The 20,083-nt window shown below is 38.3% G+C and overlaps 1 protein-coding gene across 5 annotated transcripts in view; it reads right to left on the reverse strand.

Moving 5' to 3' along the window:
• FAM135A (family with sequence similarity 135 member A) overlaps positions 1 to 20,083 on the reverse strand; it is an 80,602-nt gene that overhangs the window by 54,811 nt on the left and 5,708 nt on the right. For 3 of the 5 annotated variants that reach the window (XM_030235649.2, XM_050972325.1, XM_030235648.2), the window contains exons 2-3: positions 11,000 to 11,079; positions 7,206 to 7,326 (exon numbers count right to left, since the gene is read on the reverse strand). In XM_030235649.2, the coding sequence (XP_030091509.1) occupies positions 7,206 to 7,282 (77 nt within the window). In that variant the 5' untranslated portion in view covers positions 7,283 to 7,326; positions 11,000 to 11,079. Of the gene's footprint in view, positions 1 to 7,205; positions 7,327 to 10,999; positions 11,080 to 13,743; positions 13,913 to 20,083 lie in introns of those variants that run through there. The other 2 variants (XM_018919372.3, XM_030235650.2) reach the window with 2 other exon arrangements.

Consider the following 20,083-nt stretch of genomic DNA (forward strand, 5'->3'; position numbering starts at 1 on the left):
TACACATAAGGGTGCTAACACTTTAAAGAATCTCAACAGTAGCAATGTTAGTGACTAAATAAGTATTCAATGCAAAGTTAAAACTGTTACTGCTGTCACATGCCACTCCGTAATACTGAACTCAGTAAAACTCAATTTAGAAAAAGAAGGTGCATACTCAAGAAATCACTCTTGTGGAAGCCTTCAACTAACACTGATGCCCATTCTACCTTCATATTATACACAGCTGAGTGCTATACGTTCTACAGAATAAAAGAATGGGTCTTCTCCAGATAAAATCCTTTTATACTCATTCCTGTCTTACACTGTCATTTACTCTAGCACTGAACTAAACTCATTGATCATGTTTCTCCTGATGGACTTCATGGCAAGGCATGCTGAGGTACAATTGTTACTTTGCAGTGTGAAATGGTACCTGGTGTTGCATACACAAGACCCCTATTTCTTCGATTGCATGAAGAAAGAAGGAATTACAGAGACCCTCCAAAAGCAGTCTCAAAGGACAGCAAAATATGACATGTCACTATCGCACCAAAGAGCTGTGCCTACCACAGCACTGTCAGGTCCAGAAAGGCAGCAAGATGGCATAACTAGGCATCTGAGCTCTTTATCTTTTTGTTCTTAGAAAATGGAATTTTGCCAAATTGAATGCCTGGAGGAGATGGGATGCCATTAGACAGCTTTAATTCTGAGTTGAGAAAATGATTTCCATTGCAAATTCCCAATTTCAATTGCAAAAGTTGTTATTTTTAAAATGTCCAAAATACTACTTGAATGTAAAAGCTAAAATCTGAATAAAATTCAGGTGATTTGAAATTTGTACCCCATATCTGAGAAGTCTAGAAGATGCAATGAGTACCCATGAACATTACAAAACATTGAAGTAATATTTTTGGAATATGAGGAGATGCAGGAAAAAAAATATACCCTCAGGACCACTACAACTACCAACTCTTAGTTATACCTCTATGTATAATGACTGAAGAAACAAGCATCTGTACAGTCATCTTTATGGGTCAGAATATGCAGCTAAAACCTGCAGCATCCATATCTCATTTAGTTTCTTAAGCTGGAGTATAGATTTCTAGGAATTACCATGGAGAAGAGCAAGGAGGAGGATTCAAAAGTAGGGGTCCAATTTACAATGGCTCTAGGTGACCCACAGACAAGCTTCCCTCTGTGGCTGGAAGCGTCCTAATACAGGCATGGCACTTCAGATAACTGAAGAAGACAAGCAGAACAACCTCCCTATGTCTTCAGTTCCACTCAGTGTGCTTCAAAAAACCTTAATTTCTCAGCTAACTCAAAGGAAACAGGGCTCAGTTTTCCACTTACTTTTCTAGCCCCTATTTTCAACTAATATAAGATATCATATTTTAGAAGACAAGATTCTGTGTTTTAAACTGTAACTACTCTTTGGAACCAGACCATGTCATTGATGTCTCAGACATCATCCCACGGCATCCCAAGGGCTAACAGGATAATTGATGATACTAAGTTTCAACTTCTGTAGCAATGGCAATTTAAAATAAGACTTCCCCACTGCTCATTCCCAGTCTTACCCTTTCCTGCTTCAAACCAAGCAGGACCTGCATGTGGGCATCCACTGACAAACTAGAATCAGAAACTGATCCACTTAAAACCAAACCAAACCAAAACAACAAAACAACAAAAATCCAAGACCAAAAATATTTGCACAATTTTCCCTAGACAGATTATTCCCTTGAGTTTACATCCTAGCCTTCCAAATGTTAAACCTGTATAATTGCTATTTGTATTACTGTAAAACTATAAACTGAAGAACAGAGCTCATCTTACAACTGTTAGACAAATTTGACAGCTTTCTTCTCTCTTTGTAAAAATGCATTACATTAAGTAAAGATCACAGTACAATACTTCAAAAGATAAGCTATCCTGTCAGAAGGCAATTCATAACACTTATTTCCAGAAAAATATGTCATACAGAAACATAGTTTGAAAGTAAAAGTACATCTCAGCTGTATGAATTAAAAAGAAAACCAAAGAGGTGAACTTGAATGTTCCCTGTCCATCAAGAGTTTGTTATTTGATCATATGCTGGCAACACAAACCACTAGCAAGGGCTACTTCTTCATTTAAGAACAAAACCTTTTCAATTCTGATATAAACAGGAGGAAGAAATGTGGTCCTGCTGGAAGGGGACATTTTGAATTTTAATTTCCTGTTAAAGTTTTTTAAATTAATGTAGGCAACTCACTGGATCCAGAAAACAACACAACTTTTTCTATATTGCATTATTTCTCATGACTTACTGAGTAATCATAATAAGATTTATTAAATTTCATACTCTGATTCTTTTAAGCTACATTACACAACCACATGCATGAAAGCATAAAACGTCAATGCTGCTTAGACACACCAGTAAGTATCTACACATGCAAAAACATAAATCTATGGAACAGAATATCATAAGGCTAAATTTTCAGTAGTCTCTGAAGCTTAAATTCCTTTGACTTTTAATAGGATTTGGGTTCACAAGCAAGTTATGCTGCGGTCTTACCAATAACTTTTCAGATATGATACATCTCCAAAAGTACCTTTTAGGTTAGAATCTGCCAAAGTCTCTCCTGTGGAAGATACTTAGTATTATTCTTCCATCTGTTACCCAACAGTTAGAAGAAAAAAGACTTTAAAGAAGTGTGGTAGGCATATATAACTAATGTAAATTCTTCATGTGGTTTTATAAGAATCTTTTAACCCAAAACAAAGTCAAATAAAAGAAAACTAAGACACAATGAGCAGTCAATATGCAATAAAGAGCTATTGTTACTACTTTATTTTACTTCCTTTCCCCATAGTTTATGTAACAACAAATTTACACTGCCAAAAAAAATTTGGAAGTTCTTTTTCTGAAACCCACAATGAAACTGCAGGTATTGTACCTTACAAATTAAAATGGTACCAAAAAAAAAGGCAAAACGCATAGAGACATAAAATTCTTTTAGTATTCTAAACCCAGCTTTGGCCAGTTGTGTGTGCATGCCTACTACTGATGACAGAGTAACAAAAGAACAGTGAGAAAGTAAGAACTTGACACTGGGATTATAAAAATGCACAAAAATGGGGAAAATGTAGATGAAAGCTGTTTTCAAAGCAGATCTTGCAGTAATGTGTGCACTATGCTAAACTACAACTAGCTAAGTCTCTTTAGCTCATTGGATTTGTCATTTACAGGTAAAAAAGCAATACACAGCTCCAGGGAAATGAAAATCTCATCTTCTCACAAGTGAGGGTTACCAGGAAACTCTTCCTCCCCCAGAAAAGGTGTAACTTTCCCAAGTTAGACATCAGGACCCATCACCCCATGGTGTAACATGGGAACTTCAACTGAGCACTAGAGAGTACTGAGGCACTTTCAGTAACCAGTTGTTTGGAATGAGACATTCTGAACCCATTTATATCTCAGTTCAGAATATATATGTACGCCAACACATACAAAATGTATGTAAATGAGGGGGTAAGCATCCTGTTCTTACAGCAAAGTCTTTGAAATTGAACAGCTTTAAGCTGAAGGAGGGTAGGGTTAGATGAGATATTAGAAAAATTCTTTTAGTCAGAGGGTGGTGAGGCACTGCAACATGCTGCCCAGAGAAATTGTGATCAGCCCATCCCTGGAAGGGTTCAAGGCCAGGCTGGATGGGGCTCTAACCTGTTCTAATGGAAGGTACCTCCCACATGGCAGGAGGGTTAGCACTGGATGATCTTTAATGCCCCTTCCAACCCAAGTCATTCTGTGATTCTATGCAAAGACTGCTGAGGCTACTAAACCAGTGTCAGTCCATGGGAGGTCACCAGCTTTAAGTCACTGGTCACCAGCTTCAAGTTGGACGTAGCACCACTAATAACTCTTTGAGCCGAATCATCCAACCAATTTTCCACTCAACTCATTCTCTATTTCTGCAGTCAAGCTATGTTATATTTCCTTTGTCTTTATAGAAGATCAGTACTATCGAGCCCCCACCTTACTGGTGTGAACTTTTATGAGATAAGATGACAAAACAGCCTGAAACTTACACTAACTCAGACTATCATTCTCACAGGTCCCAAACAAATACATTTCTTTAATTCATTTTGTCACACAATACTCGCATATCAATCACTGTTTGGGAAAAAATTCCTATCATCACATCTCACTAGCTCAAAACAAAAATTGTGTGAAGCCTTATTACATTGAAATAACAGATAAAAATAAATCAATGGAGCCATTTGTAACAAGCTGGGACTAAAGCAAATGGCACAGCTATAAGAAAACATAACAAAATAGCTGTATTGGATACTTAAGACAAATATTTTATTACAATGCACTGTCTGTTACCCCTCCTTGGAATAGTAAATTAGCTTGAAGTAAAGAAAATAGTCTGCTTTAGAGGGTCACTTAGGAGGATAACATAGTTACAACCCCTCATATAAATATGATCTTGAGTAAAATACTATGAGAAATTTTGGCTCAGTCTGCACTATTTAGACCAGTTTAGATCAAAAGAGTAGTTTTGAGGCACTTTCCCCAATGACACCAGTTTGCTGCATGCTGGTTCAGTTCATTGAGAGCTTTCTAGTCATAGAACCTGGATGTCCCCTAAGGAAGTCAAACTACTCTGATCTACCTGTCACAAAATGCACTTCAGCCGCTGGGGCACAAAACAGTTAGAACCAACTACTGATATAAACAATTTCAAATTACACTCATCTTACAAAATATCTGGTCCTCATCAGAAGATGAGGTTAAAATCTAGGCAGCAGTAACCATGGAACCACACAGATGTATGGACATCAACACTGCTTTTAGTAATTCTTTAGTACTCCTTAAATACCCAATTTAATTGGTAGTGTAAACACAGTCATAAGTGCTTCTGGCAACTATAGTGCCACTACAGATACAAATCGAAGAAAATATGAGACACTTTGAATGCAAGAGTCGGCAGATTTCTTCAAATAGTTATAAAAGCAAGAAGAGAGTAAAATGGGTTTGACTGGATATTAGGGTATGTGGACTCCACCAAAAAGGAAGCAAGGATGGGGAATATGCCACAAATTCCAATGACCAAACTCATGTTAGTTCATATTTAATAAAAGGGACAAAAGACTGACATAAAAAATACATGAGGGTGAACTTTCAGACTGATAGAGTGATTCACAAGACAAAGCTGTTAAGAAAAACAACTAAAACTGATCAGAAGGAAATTTAGGCTGAGAATGATGACACCTCCAGTAATCAAATGAGTGAGAATCTGGACTCTGCAAACAAATACTTTTGGAATAAAATCTAAGTTCTAATAAGGAACTTGATGCGATTACTTGCAATAGCTGACATTTTATTCTACACAGTTCAGAAGGTCATGATGTTTCTAAGAGAGACAAGCTTCTAGAGACAATGTTTCTATGAGACAAGCATGCCACACTGGCTTGAATGCACACAATACAATCAATTCTATACTTGATTTTGGCAAGGCAAACCATGCTAAACACAGTGATAGCTAAAAAATAGGAGGCTAACAATGAAACTAAAGATTTCCTTTTCTGCTCATTCAATCCATTATCCAAGAGCTCCTGCAGCAACAGAAGTATTACATATGGTCTCAAATAAACACAAAAACAGTTTCCTAGAAAAATACTGGAGCCTACCCAAATTGAATTAATTGCAATAGTCACATTTCTTGGTCTGTCAAATGATTCTGGAAGTTCTCTCTTCCTGACATTAATTTCGACATGAATGTGCCCAGAGTTTAAGGTTCAGCTCGAAACCAGAGAAGTTGTTATCTCCTCATGTCACTTTTCTCATTATGTCAGCATTCCACCTCTCTGAACTTGCCCTGAGAATTTATTGCTTTTTAGCTTACTGCAAGAGTAAGCTAAAAAGAAATACGCCAGGTAAAGCACTGGTAATTATATTGCTGTGTTTTGCTTCTCAACTACCTTTCTGAGGAACCATTTGAATTGTAACGTTAAGACAACCAAAACACTTTCTTCTCTTCGGGTTCTCCATTAGAGTAAATGTGTTGCCATATTCTATCCTCTCCTTGCCCACTGATTTCAAAGATTAAAAAAGGCTACAGTTCAAAAGACTGCTTTTTTGTTGAAGCAATTAGAATATTCTCAGTGTTTTCACAGACCTCTTAAGCCTTCGTTAATCCTTCTCTTCCAATGAAGAGTGAAGTTACAATTTTCCCTAAAAAGGGGTTGGTTTGTTGTATATGCTTTGACTACATATAGTAGCAAACATAATGGGTCATCACTTCTGTCAAAAAAAACCCCTAACTGCACTGAAAACAATATTCACATGCACACACACGCCCCGTCTTGAACTAAGACGGGGCTAAAAACACAGGTGCATTTTCTTATCACTATTTCTGAGTAAAGTTACTCTACAATGTTTTGGAAAAAGCAGCTATCATAAATCAACACTGATACACCTTGTTCCATCTCTGCAAACATTAACACAGCCTAAACTCTAACATGCATTTTTACTGTAGTCTACTTGAGGACTGACAGAAGGCTAATGGACCGCAACACTAAAGGACAAATAATCTTTAATAGCTCCAAAATAAGCTATAAAGGATTATTTCTTGCATAGCCAAGGGAAACTAGGACCTTAGAAAGTAAAATAGGACAATCACGTAATATCAAATGAAAGGAATGTGGAAAAGACTTCTACAGAGATAAGGTGGAGTAAGAGGAGGTCAGGTGAGTCTAAAGAATAAGCCTGGAATCCTGTGTAACTGGAGGCATAGCAAAGTGAGAGGAGAGAGGCTGGTGAAATTCTCCACTGCCAAACTGATAAATGAGTAGGTTAATTGGGGCAAGACCATTTTTTAAATATTGAAGAGAAACATCTATCATATTTCAAACAAAAGGGATTACAGAAATCAACAAATGCAAGGGTAAAGGTCTGGGTAAGAATATAATAGACTCTACATAGCTACAGGTTTTCCCTCATCTCCAATTAGACAAAAATACTGTATTACAAATTAGGTTTTAAGAAAAATTATTTTAATATTTAAAATTAAATCCTAGAAAGAATATGACCTTCCAATACAGAATAAAAAATTCACATCCCTATAAAATTAGTCAGTAACATATGAAGCAACACTGCATGACAGTGTAACCATTAAGGTCTTTCCAACAATAGCCATCCAAAGGAGTAAAGTTTGAAAGAACATTCTACCTACCCTCTTTGAAACAAATCCACATTGAAGAATTTGTGGAGCTCCACAGAGAATTCTACCATAGCCTGAACTTCACTCATGTTTATGAGGATGAAGAAGTCAAAACTTGTCAGCACCTTAGTTACTGAAAACAAAGAGAAAAATATTTAGAACACAAGATAGGGATAATGCACATCTGGCCCTAAAAAGGACAATGCTTACACACAGTTTTGCACAGCTTCCTTAAATATGCAGGCCCTGAGGTAAACAAGAATATAGGGTGTACCAAATCCAGCTCACAGTAACTTCTACCTTTCTTGTGAAGGAATCAAGTGTTATCAGAGAAGCATCACAACACATTGTCAGCATAATACAATCCTGGCACTTACTGGTACCTACACACTGAAGCTCTGCTTGGGTTCTTGGCTGGAGAGGGAAAAATACTCTCTGACAAGGAGAAGAAGAGCATGGGCTGCTTCCAGCCCTTGCTGGTGCAGAATATCCATGCAGGCAGCAGAGCCTCAACTCTTGCACGAGGACAGCAACAGCTGAATTACAGTGTAGCCAAACAGTAAAGACAAAGTGTCTGACCAGGTCATGTAAGGCTTTAGACAGAGAGATTCCAGGGGAAGGCAGGAGTTAAGGAAGGCAACATGCCTATTTTTAGTAATTTTTTTTTTTTTGGTAGTAAAGTGAAAATTTTCATTGTCATCTTCACAGTCACAGACTAGCAAGTTCCTGCTACTTTACAACTGCCTGCTGATACCTACATTAAAATCCTACAGATTTTACTAAGTTTGGCTGGTTTCCCTTCAACACTAGATTAATGAAACAGACTACACCTTCCACAAACACTTGTCTTCAAACTTCCCAGTTTCTGCAAGCACTGTCTGGTTTGAGGACTAAGCAAGAAAAAAAAAAAACTTGGGCAGGCTGTACTTCATGCACGAGTCAATTTTTCTGGCTCTGATGTAGAAGCAGTGGACATTGTCTGGAGCTTGAAGGGATTATGGGTTTTTTTGTTTCTAAAATTTTGAACATGCATTTGGGTGTTTGTGAAGTAGCAGGCAGTACTGAGACTGAAACACAGTAGGTGGCAAAAAAGTCATAACTGAAGCAGGTATTAGTCAGCTGATAGCAAAGTTACCTTTAGAGGAATAACCTCTAGCCTTCCAACTAAATTGTCTTAGAATATGACTCAAGATAAGACTTCCCTTTCTGTACTCACTCTAGAGGAGCTGGAAGACTTCAAGCACTGAAACACATGTGTAGATTTTAAATTCTAAACAAGACATTAATTCTGAGCTTGGTTTAACAGCCAATACAGGGACTCAGAATGCACTTTACAAAAAACACAGGATCAGTACATTATTGATGTAACAGGGGACAGGGGAGGAGGAATTTTGCTGCATTAGGACAACATGAAGAACTTGGATCAAGGGCCCTTATCACAAGATCAAAATTACAGCATCTAGATGATGCTATTAACCCAGCTTGTCTGAAAAAATCTTGTCATCATTTGAATTTCAATCAAAGGACTTCAACAGACTAATTGAATGATGCCACAAGTTTTGCTACAGTTTTGTAGCATTAGCACTGGCAGTGACAGCCTACAGTGCTTTGCAGCAATTCCCTCTTCCACTGCTTTGTCCATAGTACAGCATAGTGTTGTCCTCCATAGTGATGTACTCCTGTGGTCTAAAGCTAGATACAAAATGTTCTGCACTGTAATTCTCTGGGGCTGCAATACTGCATTATCACATGAGCATCACCTACCAAAATGCAAATGTATATTCTGCAAACGAAACTTGACCTGCTACAGAGCAGAGATCCAGAGATCCTAGATCCACTGTGACCTTTGGCTGCTGGGCAACAGATCCTGCGTGCTATGGATGAAACTGTCCAGTACTCAGAAGAAAGCTACTTTACAGAACTCAAGGAAAAGCAAAAGGATCTTTATTTTTTAAGGATGCCATGAGGCAGTCTCACCCAACTTGCATTTTGATGAAACTACATTCTCAAGAGAGGAAGACATGACAGGGCTCTGGTGTCCTGACACAATGAGTGGTGCTAACTCCCTGAGCAGTTTGCCTTCATTAAGTTGGGTTGGGTCTTGATCAGGGTCCCTCAAGTCCCTCAATCCCCCCAGCAGGAAAACTCAGAACAACCCAGAACCAGTCCAATTAAGTAAGATCAAAGGTCCATTTTATGAATGAGTTAATTCAACAAAAAAAAATCCCAAACTTAAGAGAGCCATATCTTGCATGACTGCCAAAAGGACTGTCCAGTGAACTTGTGGTAATCCTCCTGTGTATAATATGGCTCTAGCTGAGGACACTCCCTCCTTTCTTTCTCCATTGAGCTTACTTAGCACTCCCAGCCAGTTCACTAAAATTTGCCCGGCAGGCAATTTTTCCCTGCAGAGCAAGCACAGGGTCCAGCAACCACAGGCCTGCATGACACAAGACCATGCATTTTAATCCAGTAACACAACTCTTGCTCAACTACAAACAGCATTTGAAAAAAACAGTGTCTATGCCTTGCTGCAGTAGCAACTGCAAAACCAGTAAGAAATACTGTGACAGTTCACAGAACAGCACATCCAGCAAGCAGTGCTGTGTACCACAGGTACCCAGCTGACCACTGAGAATAGCTTTTGTTTTGTTGAGCTTCAGCTTGTTCCATGTGCACCTTAAACTGGAAGAAGGGGAACATTCACTGCCCTGGGCTGACATAAACCACATCACTACTTTTCTGCCAAAGTCTTTCATACCAGTGCAAAGGAAAACAGTTAGTACAGAACAGTTATAGTTCCATGAGCTAAGTAATAGAAAGTGTTATGCAGTGAATAAATATTTTAAAGGAGAAACTTAACTTGGACAATGTCTTAAGCTTGTACACTAATCATACAAAAGCCAACAAAAAAAACTGAACTCATGTAGAGGTACTTGTTGTGTAGATTATTGTCAAACTTACAGCTGCACTCCACAAACTTTATCTACAACAGAAGTCCCCAACTCAATTTGATATTTAATGATTTTACTGTTGTATTTTAAAACACATGATTAGCATTTGGAAACCAAGATATTAAACTGCATTAAGAAACAAAAGAATCCTTCAGTAGGAGCTCTCTACATGAGAAATGGAGTTTAATGCAGCATAGAAACCCATACCAGAAGGTCTGATAATAAATTACAATACCTTAATACATAAATTAGAACAGGGGGTTCTAAACTTTTGGTAGCTACTTAACTTTTATAATCCAAACAGCATTTCTATATTCAAAAGTATTTGAGCACTGAGACTTAACATTTCCAATAGTTAAAAGGTCAGTTAAAGCCACTTGATCCTACACTGAGGGCCAAACCTTTCCTTCATACTTCTGAGGGTTTACTTATTTTCCTAAGCTGGAAAATCTCCTATATATCCTGGCTGGTGCATGCTGTCCCCACATCACCTCACCACTTTCTTTAGTTATCCAAACTAATCTTTCCTGAGGCCACAATACAAAGTGGATCACAGGATAACATAATTTTAAAGTTTGTCTGAAGGAAAAAAAGATGTTTCTTTTGTTTCTTGTTTCTGTTTTTTTTTTCTAAATGGATCACTTTAGTGCTACTTTACAGCAGCCGCATCAGAGCACCTGAGAGTGAACTGAAAATAAAAAAACCTCCTAAACAAAATCTTTGTTTTCAGAACAATGATTGTGTAACGCTGCCATTAATCTAGCTATTTGCACTGGGAACTGCAAAACAACACTTTTGCAAACAAAAAAACAAGAAATGAAACTGCAAAAAGACGTTCAAAGAATGTCTTACCTGCACTGGTAAATACTCCATTTTAGTATGGCAATCAACCAGTCTTCCAGTTCTCTGCTGTCAAAAACATACTGCTTGAACTGAAAAACAAACAAACAAACATTTTACTAATAGCAACATCTCTAAAATGTTTTAGTATTTATGTACTTCGTTCTCTTTTCCTGCATTCTAATAACAACCTTTATCATGACCTCTCCAACAACCACACAAGAACTGCCTACCAGCATTCTCCAAGATGACCTTAGGTCCTCCACTGCAGTTTTCAGCTCTCCTGAAGTGTAGCAGTCTGATATGTATTTTTACAAAGAAATAAAAAAGTATAACTTCTCATGAAGCCAATACTCTGGCAAAGCGGACATTGCTTTGTCCAGCCAAACCATCCCTGTCTTGACCACGGAATTGTAAGCTCCCAGAGGACTCTGGTACACCCCCAGCCACCCCACAGCCTCCCCAGTCTTCAGAGAGACTCTCAGCTCTCCAGGAGCAACACAGCCCCAAAGAGGTAGGAGGATATTCTGGCCTGAGTCATCAAATACAGCTCAAGCCCCCACGCAGCCTTACAGAGCCACCAGGGAGGAGACAACTTGTAAAAACAGGTTTGATGAGATTCTCCTGGTAAATCTTATGTCCCTTCTCCACAGGAGCCAAAATTCAGGGGACAAGGAAAAGACCATGAACCCACTTTCTCAGAGCAAACATTGCAGGTAGGTCAACACCACCTAATATTCTGAAACTCTCCCTGGAGCTCCTGATAAACCACTACCTTAAAACTCTTTATTAAGAAGCAGTTCATCTCTCCTGCACTCTGAAACCATTAGGGTACTTAAAAAAATACAATAAAAAAAATCGCAAAATCTGTTTTTTATCTGATAACCTTTAGATTTCAAAGACACAGAAAAGAGAACACTTAGTTCTACCCTCTTAAAGGAACTTTGCATCTTTCTGTATGTATATTTCAGAGAAATACAAAGACAAAATCTATCACAGCTTGTGCAAGCAAGCTGTGAAGCTGAACTGGTTTTGCATTAGCTTCAGAGAGAAGAAAACAGAGAAAGTAGAACATAAAAAAAACATTATCTGGATTTTTTTTAAACAGATTTCACTTGTGCATGTCATGTTGGTATTACATCTTTGATACCACAAGTATCAGTATTATTTTCAAGAATAACCCAGTAAAATCCTGAAGCCATAATACCACATAAATATGGCACCAACATTTATTACATTTGTTTAACAATTCATTACAACTTGTGTCATACCAGTTCTCTTTTAAAGAGGACTGAGTTCTTTTTTTTGAAAAAGAGAGAGAGAGAGAGAGAACATGCAAAATTCTGGAACTATATTTTTTCTAGCCTTAGATTTAGTATTTTATATTCAGTGGAAATCAAAAGTAAAACTAAAGAACCTACAAATGAAAATAGAACAAAGCATTCATTTTGCTCCAGTCTGTTTCTAGCTGTTCATTTAACATTCAAGTAGTATTTTTCTTCAAAGTTGCTGTAGGAGCCTTGTACACCACCATCCCTGAGCTTTTTTACCAGTCCTCTTCTCCTGTATGCTCAGAGATCCAGCACCTGCCAACACAAACTCAGCCACCATCTATCTCTGTGCTGATGACTCACAGGTTTGTCCCCCCCACCTGAGAACTGCCTTCAATTCCAATTTTAGCTGTTTCTTGGACACTGCCTTCAGCTGAAACCTAATGTGGTGAAAACAAAGTTCCTGACCTGACCAACAAGGCTATTCCTAATGCCTACTTTCTGAGTGTGCATACTAGCACAATCTGACTGGAAACCTAGACACTGTTTTTCATTTAAATTTCTCTGGGTTCTCATAGACTTTGGCAAGACTATACAGAAGATGTGCCAAATTTTTCTGCATGCCATTAGAAATATATCCCATCTATCCATACAGCTAAAACTCTTCCAAGTTAATATCTTTTTATTTTAATTGCTGTGAGGCTGAAAAAGCATAATTCACTGCATGTATTAGTTCAGCATGGTGCTGCAAAGAACCAGGCTGTTATTTTGATCATTTCACCTTTCTCTCTGCATTCCCTGCAGAGAGAGCCTGGACTACTGCAAGCATAATTCCCCTGTCCTTTGAAATCCTTTCAGAGCTGTGCAGCACTCAATATCACAGTGTTCTGGTTGAGACTAGAGCTTCCCAGCACTAGAAATAAACCCTGCTTCTCCATAATTCAAAAGGTGAGGGTGTAGAAAAGAAATGGTAGTTGAATTTTGGATTGCATAATCATCATGTTGTAAAACAAGCAAACAAACAATCGAAACCTTTATGCGGAAATATTGAGAATACCTTATTCAATTCATGATCCCAATTTTAAAAGGGCAACGTCACCATCACTAGAAAAACACATCAGAACAGACTGCTTTACATCAGGATTTCCTAATTAATTTTTTTTAAAGCTTCATAGCTATAATAATTATGTGAAGTAAATAACTACACATATAGTTAAACAGTGACCTAATTTTAATGGGCTCAGGGCAAAACTCAACTATTACAATTTTCTTCACACCCAGTTCTTTCAGACTAGACTACTTCCCAGCCAACCATAAGGTTTGATTCTAACAAAGCTAATGCAAGATACCGATGACATTTTAATGGGCTAGATAAACAACCAACTTAATCAGGCATTAAAATTCAAGTTTTCATACTTTTTGCTTTAAATTTAGCACCAATATCTCATCCCTTATGCAGCACACTGATAAAAACAACATACTCACTACTTCGAGCTGACAACTTGATTATTCCCACTGAGCACAGAAGTCATTATGATGTTGCATGTATTTCTTTTCTTCTCCCCTATTAATAGATCATACATGTGATACAATAATTCATCTTGAACACTTATTAGGCTTATTCCCTTCTATCCTAGCATTGGTCTTTGTCTGTTTGACAAATGACATGTTATTTCTAAGCTTCCTCATTAAAAACTTAAGCAGGAAAAGTTCTGTGAGAGCACAGATAAAAGCTCTCTTTCTTATTGATGTGTTCTCCTTCCACCACAAAAACCCCTGCTGCAAAACAGACCCCATGCTTACAGATAGATCTCTGTATTTTTCCTCCCAGTATGGACACTAACTTCTTTTCTCTTCAGCCAACCATTTATGCTAAACAAAAATTGCATCATCTCTGAGATGCCTTCTCCTCTTTCTCATTAAAATGAATTAAGCAATGGTCTCAACAGTAATTTGCACAGAAAAATGGAAACAGAACATGAACAAACCAAACGGATTGTTTTATTTGCATTTTACAAAGACCTCCCATAAAAATAAACCCCACATTTTAAAAATTATTAAAAGGGTATGAAATAACTGGCACAAATGTGACTGCTTTTGAGTCAGAAGCAACTAATCTGGAGCATTTTGATGATAACCAGTAGCAGTTCAGGATATGTGCTACTACATTATGCCAGCCACCTTGTCCTACTTTGATCCCACACACTGGCAGAGAAAAATGAACTTCCACATACTCATGCCAAGAACCATGGAGAGTGGACCATGAAAATCAACAGTAAAGCCGAGCAACCTCAACAACAGCCATGAAAATAAATACCTCTAACTACAGCAGCAGTAATGTAGTTATGTAGAAATAAGTCTGTAAATTAATTACTTGTTTTGCTTATCATTGTCCATTAATGAACTCGCAATCTATCTTTTCCTAACCTATTCAGAAGAGTATTATAGAGGAAAAACCAAAATGAAGTGCTTATACTAAACAATCAAAATCTTTTGGAACTTTACATAAAAACCATATAAGGATTTTACAGTAAATGGGAAAAAAACCCCATAAATTGCAGGCTGTAGTATTTTGGCTTTAAAAAAACCAAATTGCATAGCCTAATACATTCACCATCTTATAAACTGCTGAATTTATGAAGGATGTATCAAATAAGAATTAATAAAGTAGGAGAGGGAAGCTTACTAAAATAATTTGATTACGTCCAATGGAATAGGTTCTTCATAAAACCTCAGGGTCTATCTAAGTGTACTTAAAACATACTTCATTTTCCTACTTACACAAAGGAAGAAAGCTCTCTCTCTCTGAATTCCATGCCCCAACAATGTCATTAAATAAAAAAAATAGCTTTCATATGGATGGATGAATTAAAATGTCTGCCATATTTTATGAATCAAAAGTCTCCAAAAGAAAGCTGCAACTTCTCTCCCACCACAAGTAAACTTGTTTTCAAAAAACTAAACCTTTGGTTTCAAGAGAAATGAAAAATAAATCTAATGCTGTATGATCAATAAATTATTTTTAATAGGTAATAATTCTGTATTATTGCCATCTGTAAATAAAACAGCACAATTTACAGAGTTGAGTCATTGTTCCAATATCTGCTCTGAGGTCATTCTTTGACAAGACAGTAAATACAGTTTAGATTTGACAGGTTGATTTTTTATTGGAAGGCTTTATGCCAAATAGTTACTGTATTTCCTCCCACAGTAGGCATTAAGTTAGCACAAATGATATATTGCATACTCTTATTAACTTAAGAAATGTGATAGCTTGGCTGCCTGATCGAAGCTACATTAGAGGATAATCTGATAGTAAATCTGATCCAGGATCAGTGGTCACAAAACCACTTCCTTGGTAGTTCCTACAGTAATAGCATTGGTGGTGATAGGCTGGATCAGCCAACAAAGAAAAACAGTGACTCTGACAGGACATTCTTACAAATATAATTTCTTTCAGAAATACACAGGAGTACTGTATCAAAAAGTATTTTTCAAAACTTAATGTTAATAACCCAATATACAGGCAGCTGATTTGGGGATGTCTACTAGGTCTTTAAAAACATAATCCTTGACTTCACTTTTTTCACAGAATCATTGAAGTTGGAGAAGACTTCTAAAATCATCAAGTTCAACCTTTAACCTAACACTGCTATCTCCACCACAAGACCATGTTCTTAAGTGGCAACTCCACACTTCTTTAAACACGTTTAGGGATAGTGATCTCACCACTGCCTTAAGGCACTCCTTTTCAGTGTTTGACAACTGTTTCAGTGAAGAAATTTTCCTATCTAAATTTTTCCTGACACAATTTAAAGCCATTTTCTCTCATTCTATCACTTATTACTTGGGAAAAGAGACCAACCCCCTTCTTGCTACACCCTCCTTCCACGTAGTTGCAGAGAGTGATAAGGTCTTCCCTGAGCCTCCTTTTCTCCAGCATAAAAACCGCCAGCTTCCCACAGGACTTGTGCTCCAGACCCTTCACCAGCTCTGCTGCCCTCCTCTGGACTGGCTCCAGCACCTCAATGTTTGTCTTGTAGTGAGGGGTCCAGAACTGGACACAGGATTCCAGATGCAGCCCCACCAGGGCTGAGTACAGAGGGACAGTCACTGCCCTGGTCCTGCTGGCCACACTACTGCTGATGTCCCAGTGGTTTGGTTTCCAGTTTCCTACCATTTTAACAAAACAAATTGAAGTAAGCATTATAATACATAAATTAAGGTTAAAAGTTTAACTCTTTGATCTTAAGTGAAAAAAAAAAAACCAAACCAAAAACAAAACCTAAAAACTGGAAATATAAAACACTGTTTTTAACATCTCATAACATCTGCCCACAACTTTTATTAAAAACTACCTGAAAAAGAGTAATATATTCTTATTTTGTTCTTCCTTTCTTACTGAGTTTCTGACACTGAAGAGTGTCAGACCCTCTCTTCCATTGACCCCTCTTTTAAGACTCTGTCTGTAAACTTTCTGCTACACAAAACATGCAATAATTTTACAGTCAAATCCTTATTACTCTAGTACAAAGTGCAATTTAGTTCTGCTTAAATGATACAAGTGCAAAGTTGAAGGACAATTTAGTAGACTGCCACTGCAAGCCGTGACCTAATGAGATCATATAAAGCATTTCAGAACGTGCATTAAAGCTTTTGAAAAACATATTGTAGCAAACAAACACATACATGTCAATTTGGCCCAAGGCTTTAAGCTCTCTTGATGCTCAGTTATCTTCATACTGACCAGATGAGGAAGAAATACTTTTCTCTGCAACCTCAGGTGGCACCTCCAGCAGCTTGAATTGTGCACTTCCAAATCTAAGAGCACTAAGCTGAAACATATCTAAACTAATAAGTTCACTTAGTTATCACCCAAACCAGCCAAGCACAAGATTTTAATGCTCTGTCCTTAATGTTCCACACTCTTTTTTTTCTGTCACTGAAGCCTGGAGCAAAACAGATCTGACTTAACGGAAAACAAACAAACAAACAAAAACACCACCCAAGCAAACAAACAAAAATAACAACAACGAAAATAAAACAAAACCTCCACAAACAAATAAAACCAACCAATCCACACTCCCTACTCCCAAGAAAAAAAAATGCAATAAAACTTAATCACTACCTACTTTTTTTAGCTGTTTAGAAGTGAAGGGACTAAACACAAAATGCAGAATGTGTGCTTTTTTATTGAGAAATGCTCAGGCAAAAAAGTCTTTGAAGAAACAAGTGTCAAGTAAAGATAACACTGATCAGCACTGGTGGACAGCTGTGATGGTAGCTTGAACAAACTGAGCAGATCTTAGCGTGCACACTATAAGAAGACTGGATGTCAGTAAGCACCCTGAGAAAACAGCATATTATATATCAGTAGCAAAGTCTTTAAATTGTATCCTTCTGCTACCCTTACAGGCATCTCTGCAGTTGTAGGAGGCAAAAAGCCCCACAGCACCAAACCAAACCTCTACAGATCTTTAGGAGGTTACTTTGTAAGATATTGGTGGTTATGGAGGGAAGGAAGGGGCAGTTGGTTAGTTTTTTTTATTATTAATTTAAACAGTAACATTTCACTGATTTAAATAAAGCATGATTCCACAAACAGCTGCACTGATCTATCTCAGAATATGCCTATATTAACATCTAAACCTGAAGAAGTGAGTGAGGGCATAGCAAGAATTTAAGCCAGCTTTGTCGGGGAAACTACACTAAGTCTTCTACACTGGAAACAGCTTCAGAAGTTTGCCTCAGGTGCTCATTCATATCTTCACAGCATCAATACAATCGCCCCCTCAACACTGCCAACACAGTGCTCGTGGGACAGCATTTTAAAATTAATTAGTTACCATTTTAGAATAATCTATTTTTGCAGGGCTTGATCAGATCACTTCCTTATCCGGTTTCAAAGCCCAGCTCCACAAATAGCAGTGCCATCGAGCAGGGGAAGGGAAGCACACAGCAGCACAACACAGCAGCTCCCTGGCCAGTTGTCCCCTCAGCCTCCATAAGCCCTGGCACAGCAAAGCAAAGAGGTCTCAGTAGCAGGGTGAAAGAAACTGCCCCTTCTCGCAGCCACTCCTGAGGCAATATTTTTACCCTCCATTCCTTTCTTTGATCCACCTCAAAAGCTGGAGAGTAATGCCCTACTTCTCCCCTGGATGGACAGGAGCCCAGAGCCCAAGCACAGCTCAGTCTAACCTCCCCCTGCTCCACAGGACAAGTTCTGCTCTCTACTCACAGGCCTGGTTTCCCAGGGAGGCAGCGTCTCACCTAGGAACCCTCCTTGGCACCCCAGGCCATTTTCTTACAGAAGGAGGCACGGAAGGATGGAAAGCTGAGCAGCTTCCAGCAGCTTTGTCCCAAAAGGCCCAGAAACATGCTCTGCCTGCAGAGAAACCAACCCACACATCTGGTGTCAGGAGACAGGCACCATTTTTGCTGAAGAAGTGCTCTTCTGCTCCCTGTCATGGAGGAAGAGAGCAATAGGGCTGCCCTGTAGTCAGCACAGCCTGCTCCATCTGAGCCCCACAGGCTGCAACCCTCCCTTAGAGTGCTGGCATTGCTCCCCCCCCACTGCACTGCTAGAATATCTTACTAAAGAGTTCCTATGGAACAGGTAAGTAGAGCAGCATTAACAAATTCAGTTTCAAGATCTGCTTTTGTTTATGTTGCAGCTTGAAGGCTTCACGCTCCTCTTACCTCCTGCTCCCCGCATGGCATTTCACTAACAGAACAATGCTGACGTGTGATAAGCTGTTAAAAACACCGACACAAACCTAAAATGGCAAGACTCTGTTTCCAAAATAGCACATTGGAAACAAAACAAATCTAATTATCACCTTTAGTAACTTCATTGGGTAGACTTGCAGGGTTACATCAAAACAAACCAGAAAACTGTTTTCTGAGTTAGCTTGAACCATCACCAATGCTATTTAAACAATTTTTGACAGTGTTTTGTATGGAACAGTTTTTGTTCACTCCTTTTCTCCTACCATTTACTTGTCATGTTTAGTTAGAAATTCTTGTACTAAGGTTTTGTAATCATTAAATCACTTACATGCTGCTTTCAAATTTGCTACAACTAGAGCAAGTACCACCCCTTAAATACAGCACAAACATTCAGGGGAAAAAAGGCCCAACATCTAGAAACCAAATTCATCACAGGCTTTCCCTACCTTGCTAATAGCATGGCTGGTTGGTTTTCAAAAGGTTATTGTTCCTTCTTCTCCTACCTGAGAAGAGCAAAGTGACTGGCCATGAAAAGTCATCCTTCTAGCTAAACTCCATCAGCTTTTACACATTTCCATCAAAGGCAGGTAACATCTGTTAGAGCTTCGAGTCACAGACTCAAATTCAGCTCAAACATTAGTAGCATTAGCTGGCACTCAAACCAATTTCACAGATACACAATGCACCTTTCACAGGTTGTCTCTTAAGGACGTGCAAAATAAAATTATCAGCAGGTAAAACCCTATGGCTCAGAGCTTCTTCCCCAGCAACAAGGGCCTTCATTAGAAAAAGCATGAAGAATTCATGAAGAAATTTAAATTCATTAGAGAACCCCAGCATAACAGAATGGCCACAAATGTGGAGATCTAGCTCCTGACTTCCACATTCAGATCTAGTATTGACCTCGCTCATTACAAGGTTTTTTCCTCTAAGCTGTTTTACATGTAAAGCAGTAAAACATGTTTTCTACTATCCATGGTTTCTTGCTTCAGCACTTTCAAACATCATCAATATCGCAGCATGTTTCAACCTGTATTTTTTCACTGCAGTGACAGACTGAAGGTCAGAGGTGCCAGAAAACATCGGCTCTAGAATT

Source organism: Serinus canaria, chromosome 3 (genome assembly GCF_022539315.1).
Source record: "Serinus canaria isolate serCan28SL12 chromosome 3, serCan2020, whole genome shotgun sequence".
Classification (NCBI taxonomy): domain Eukaryota; kingdom Metazoa; phylum Chordata; class Aves; order Passeriformes; family Fringillidae; genus Serinus; species Serinus canaria.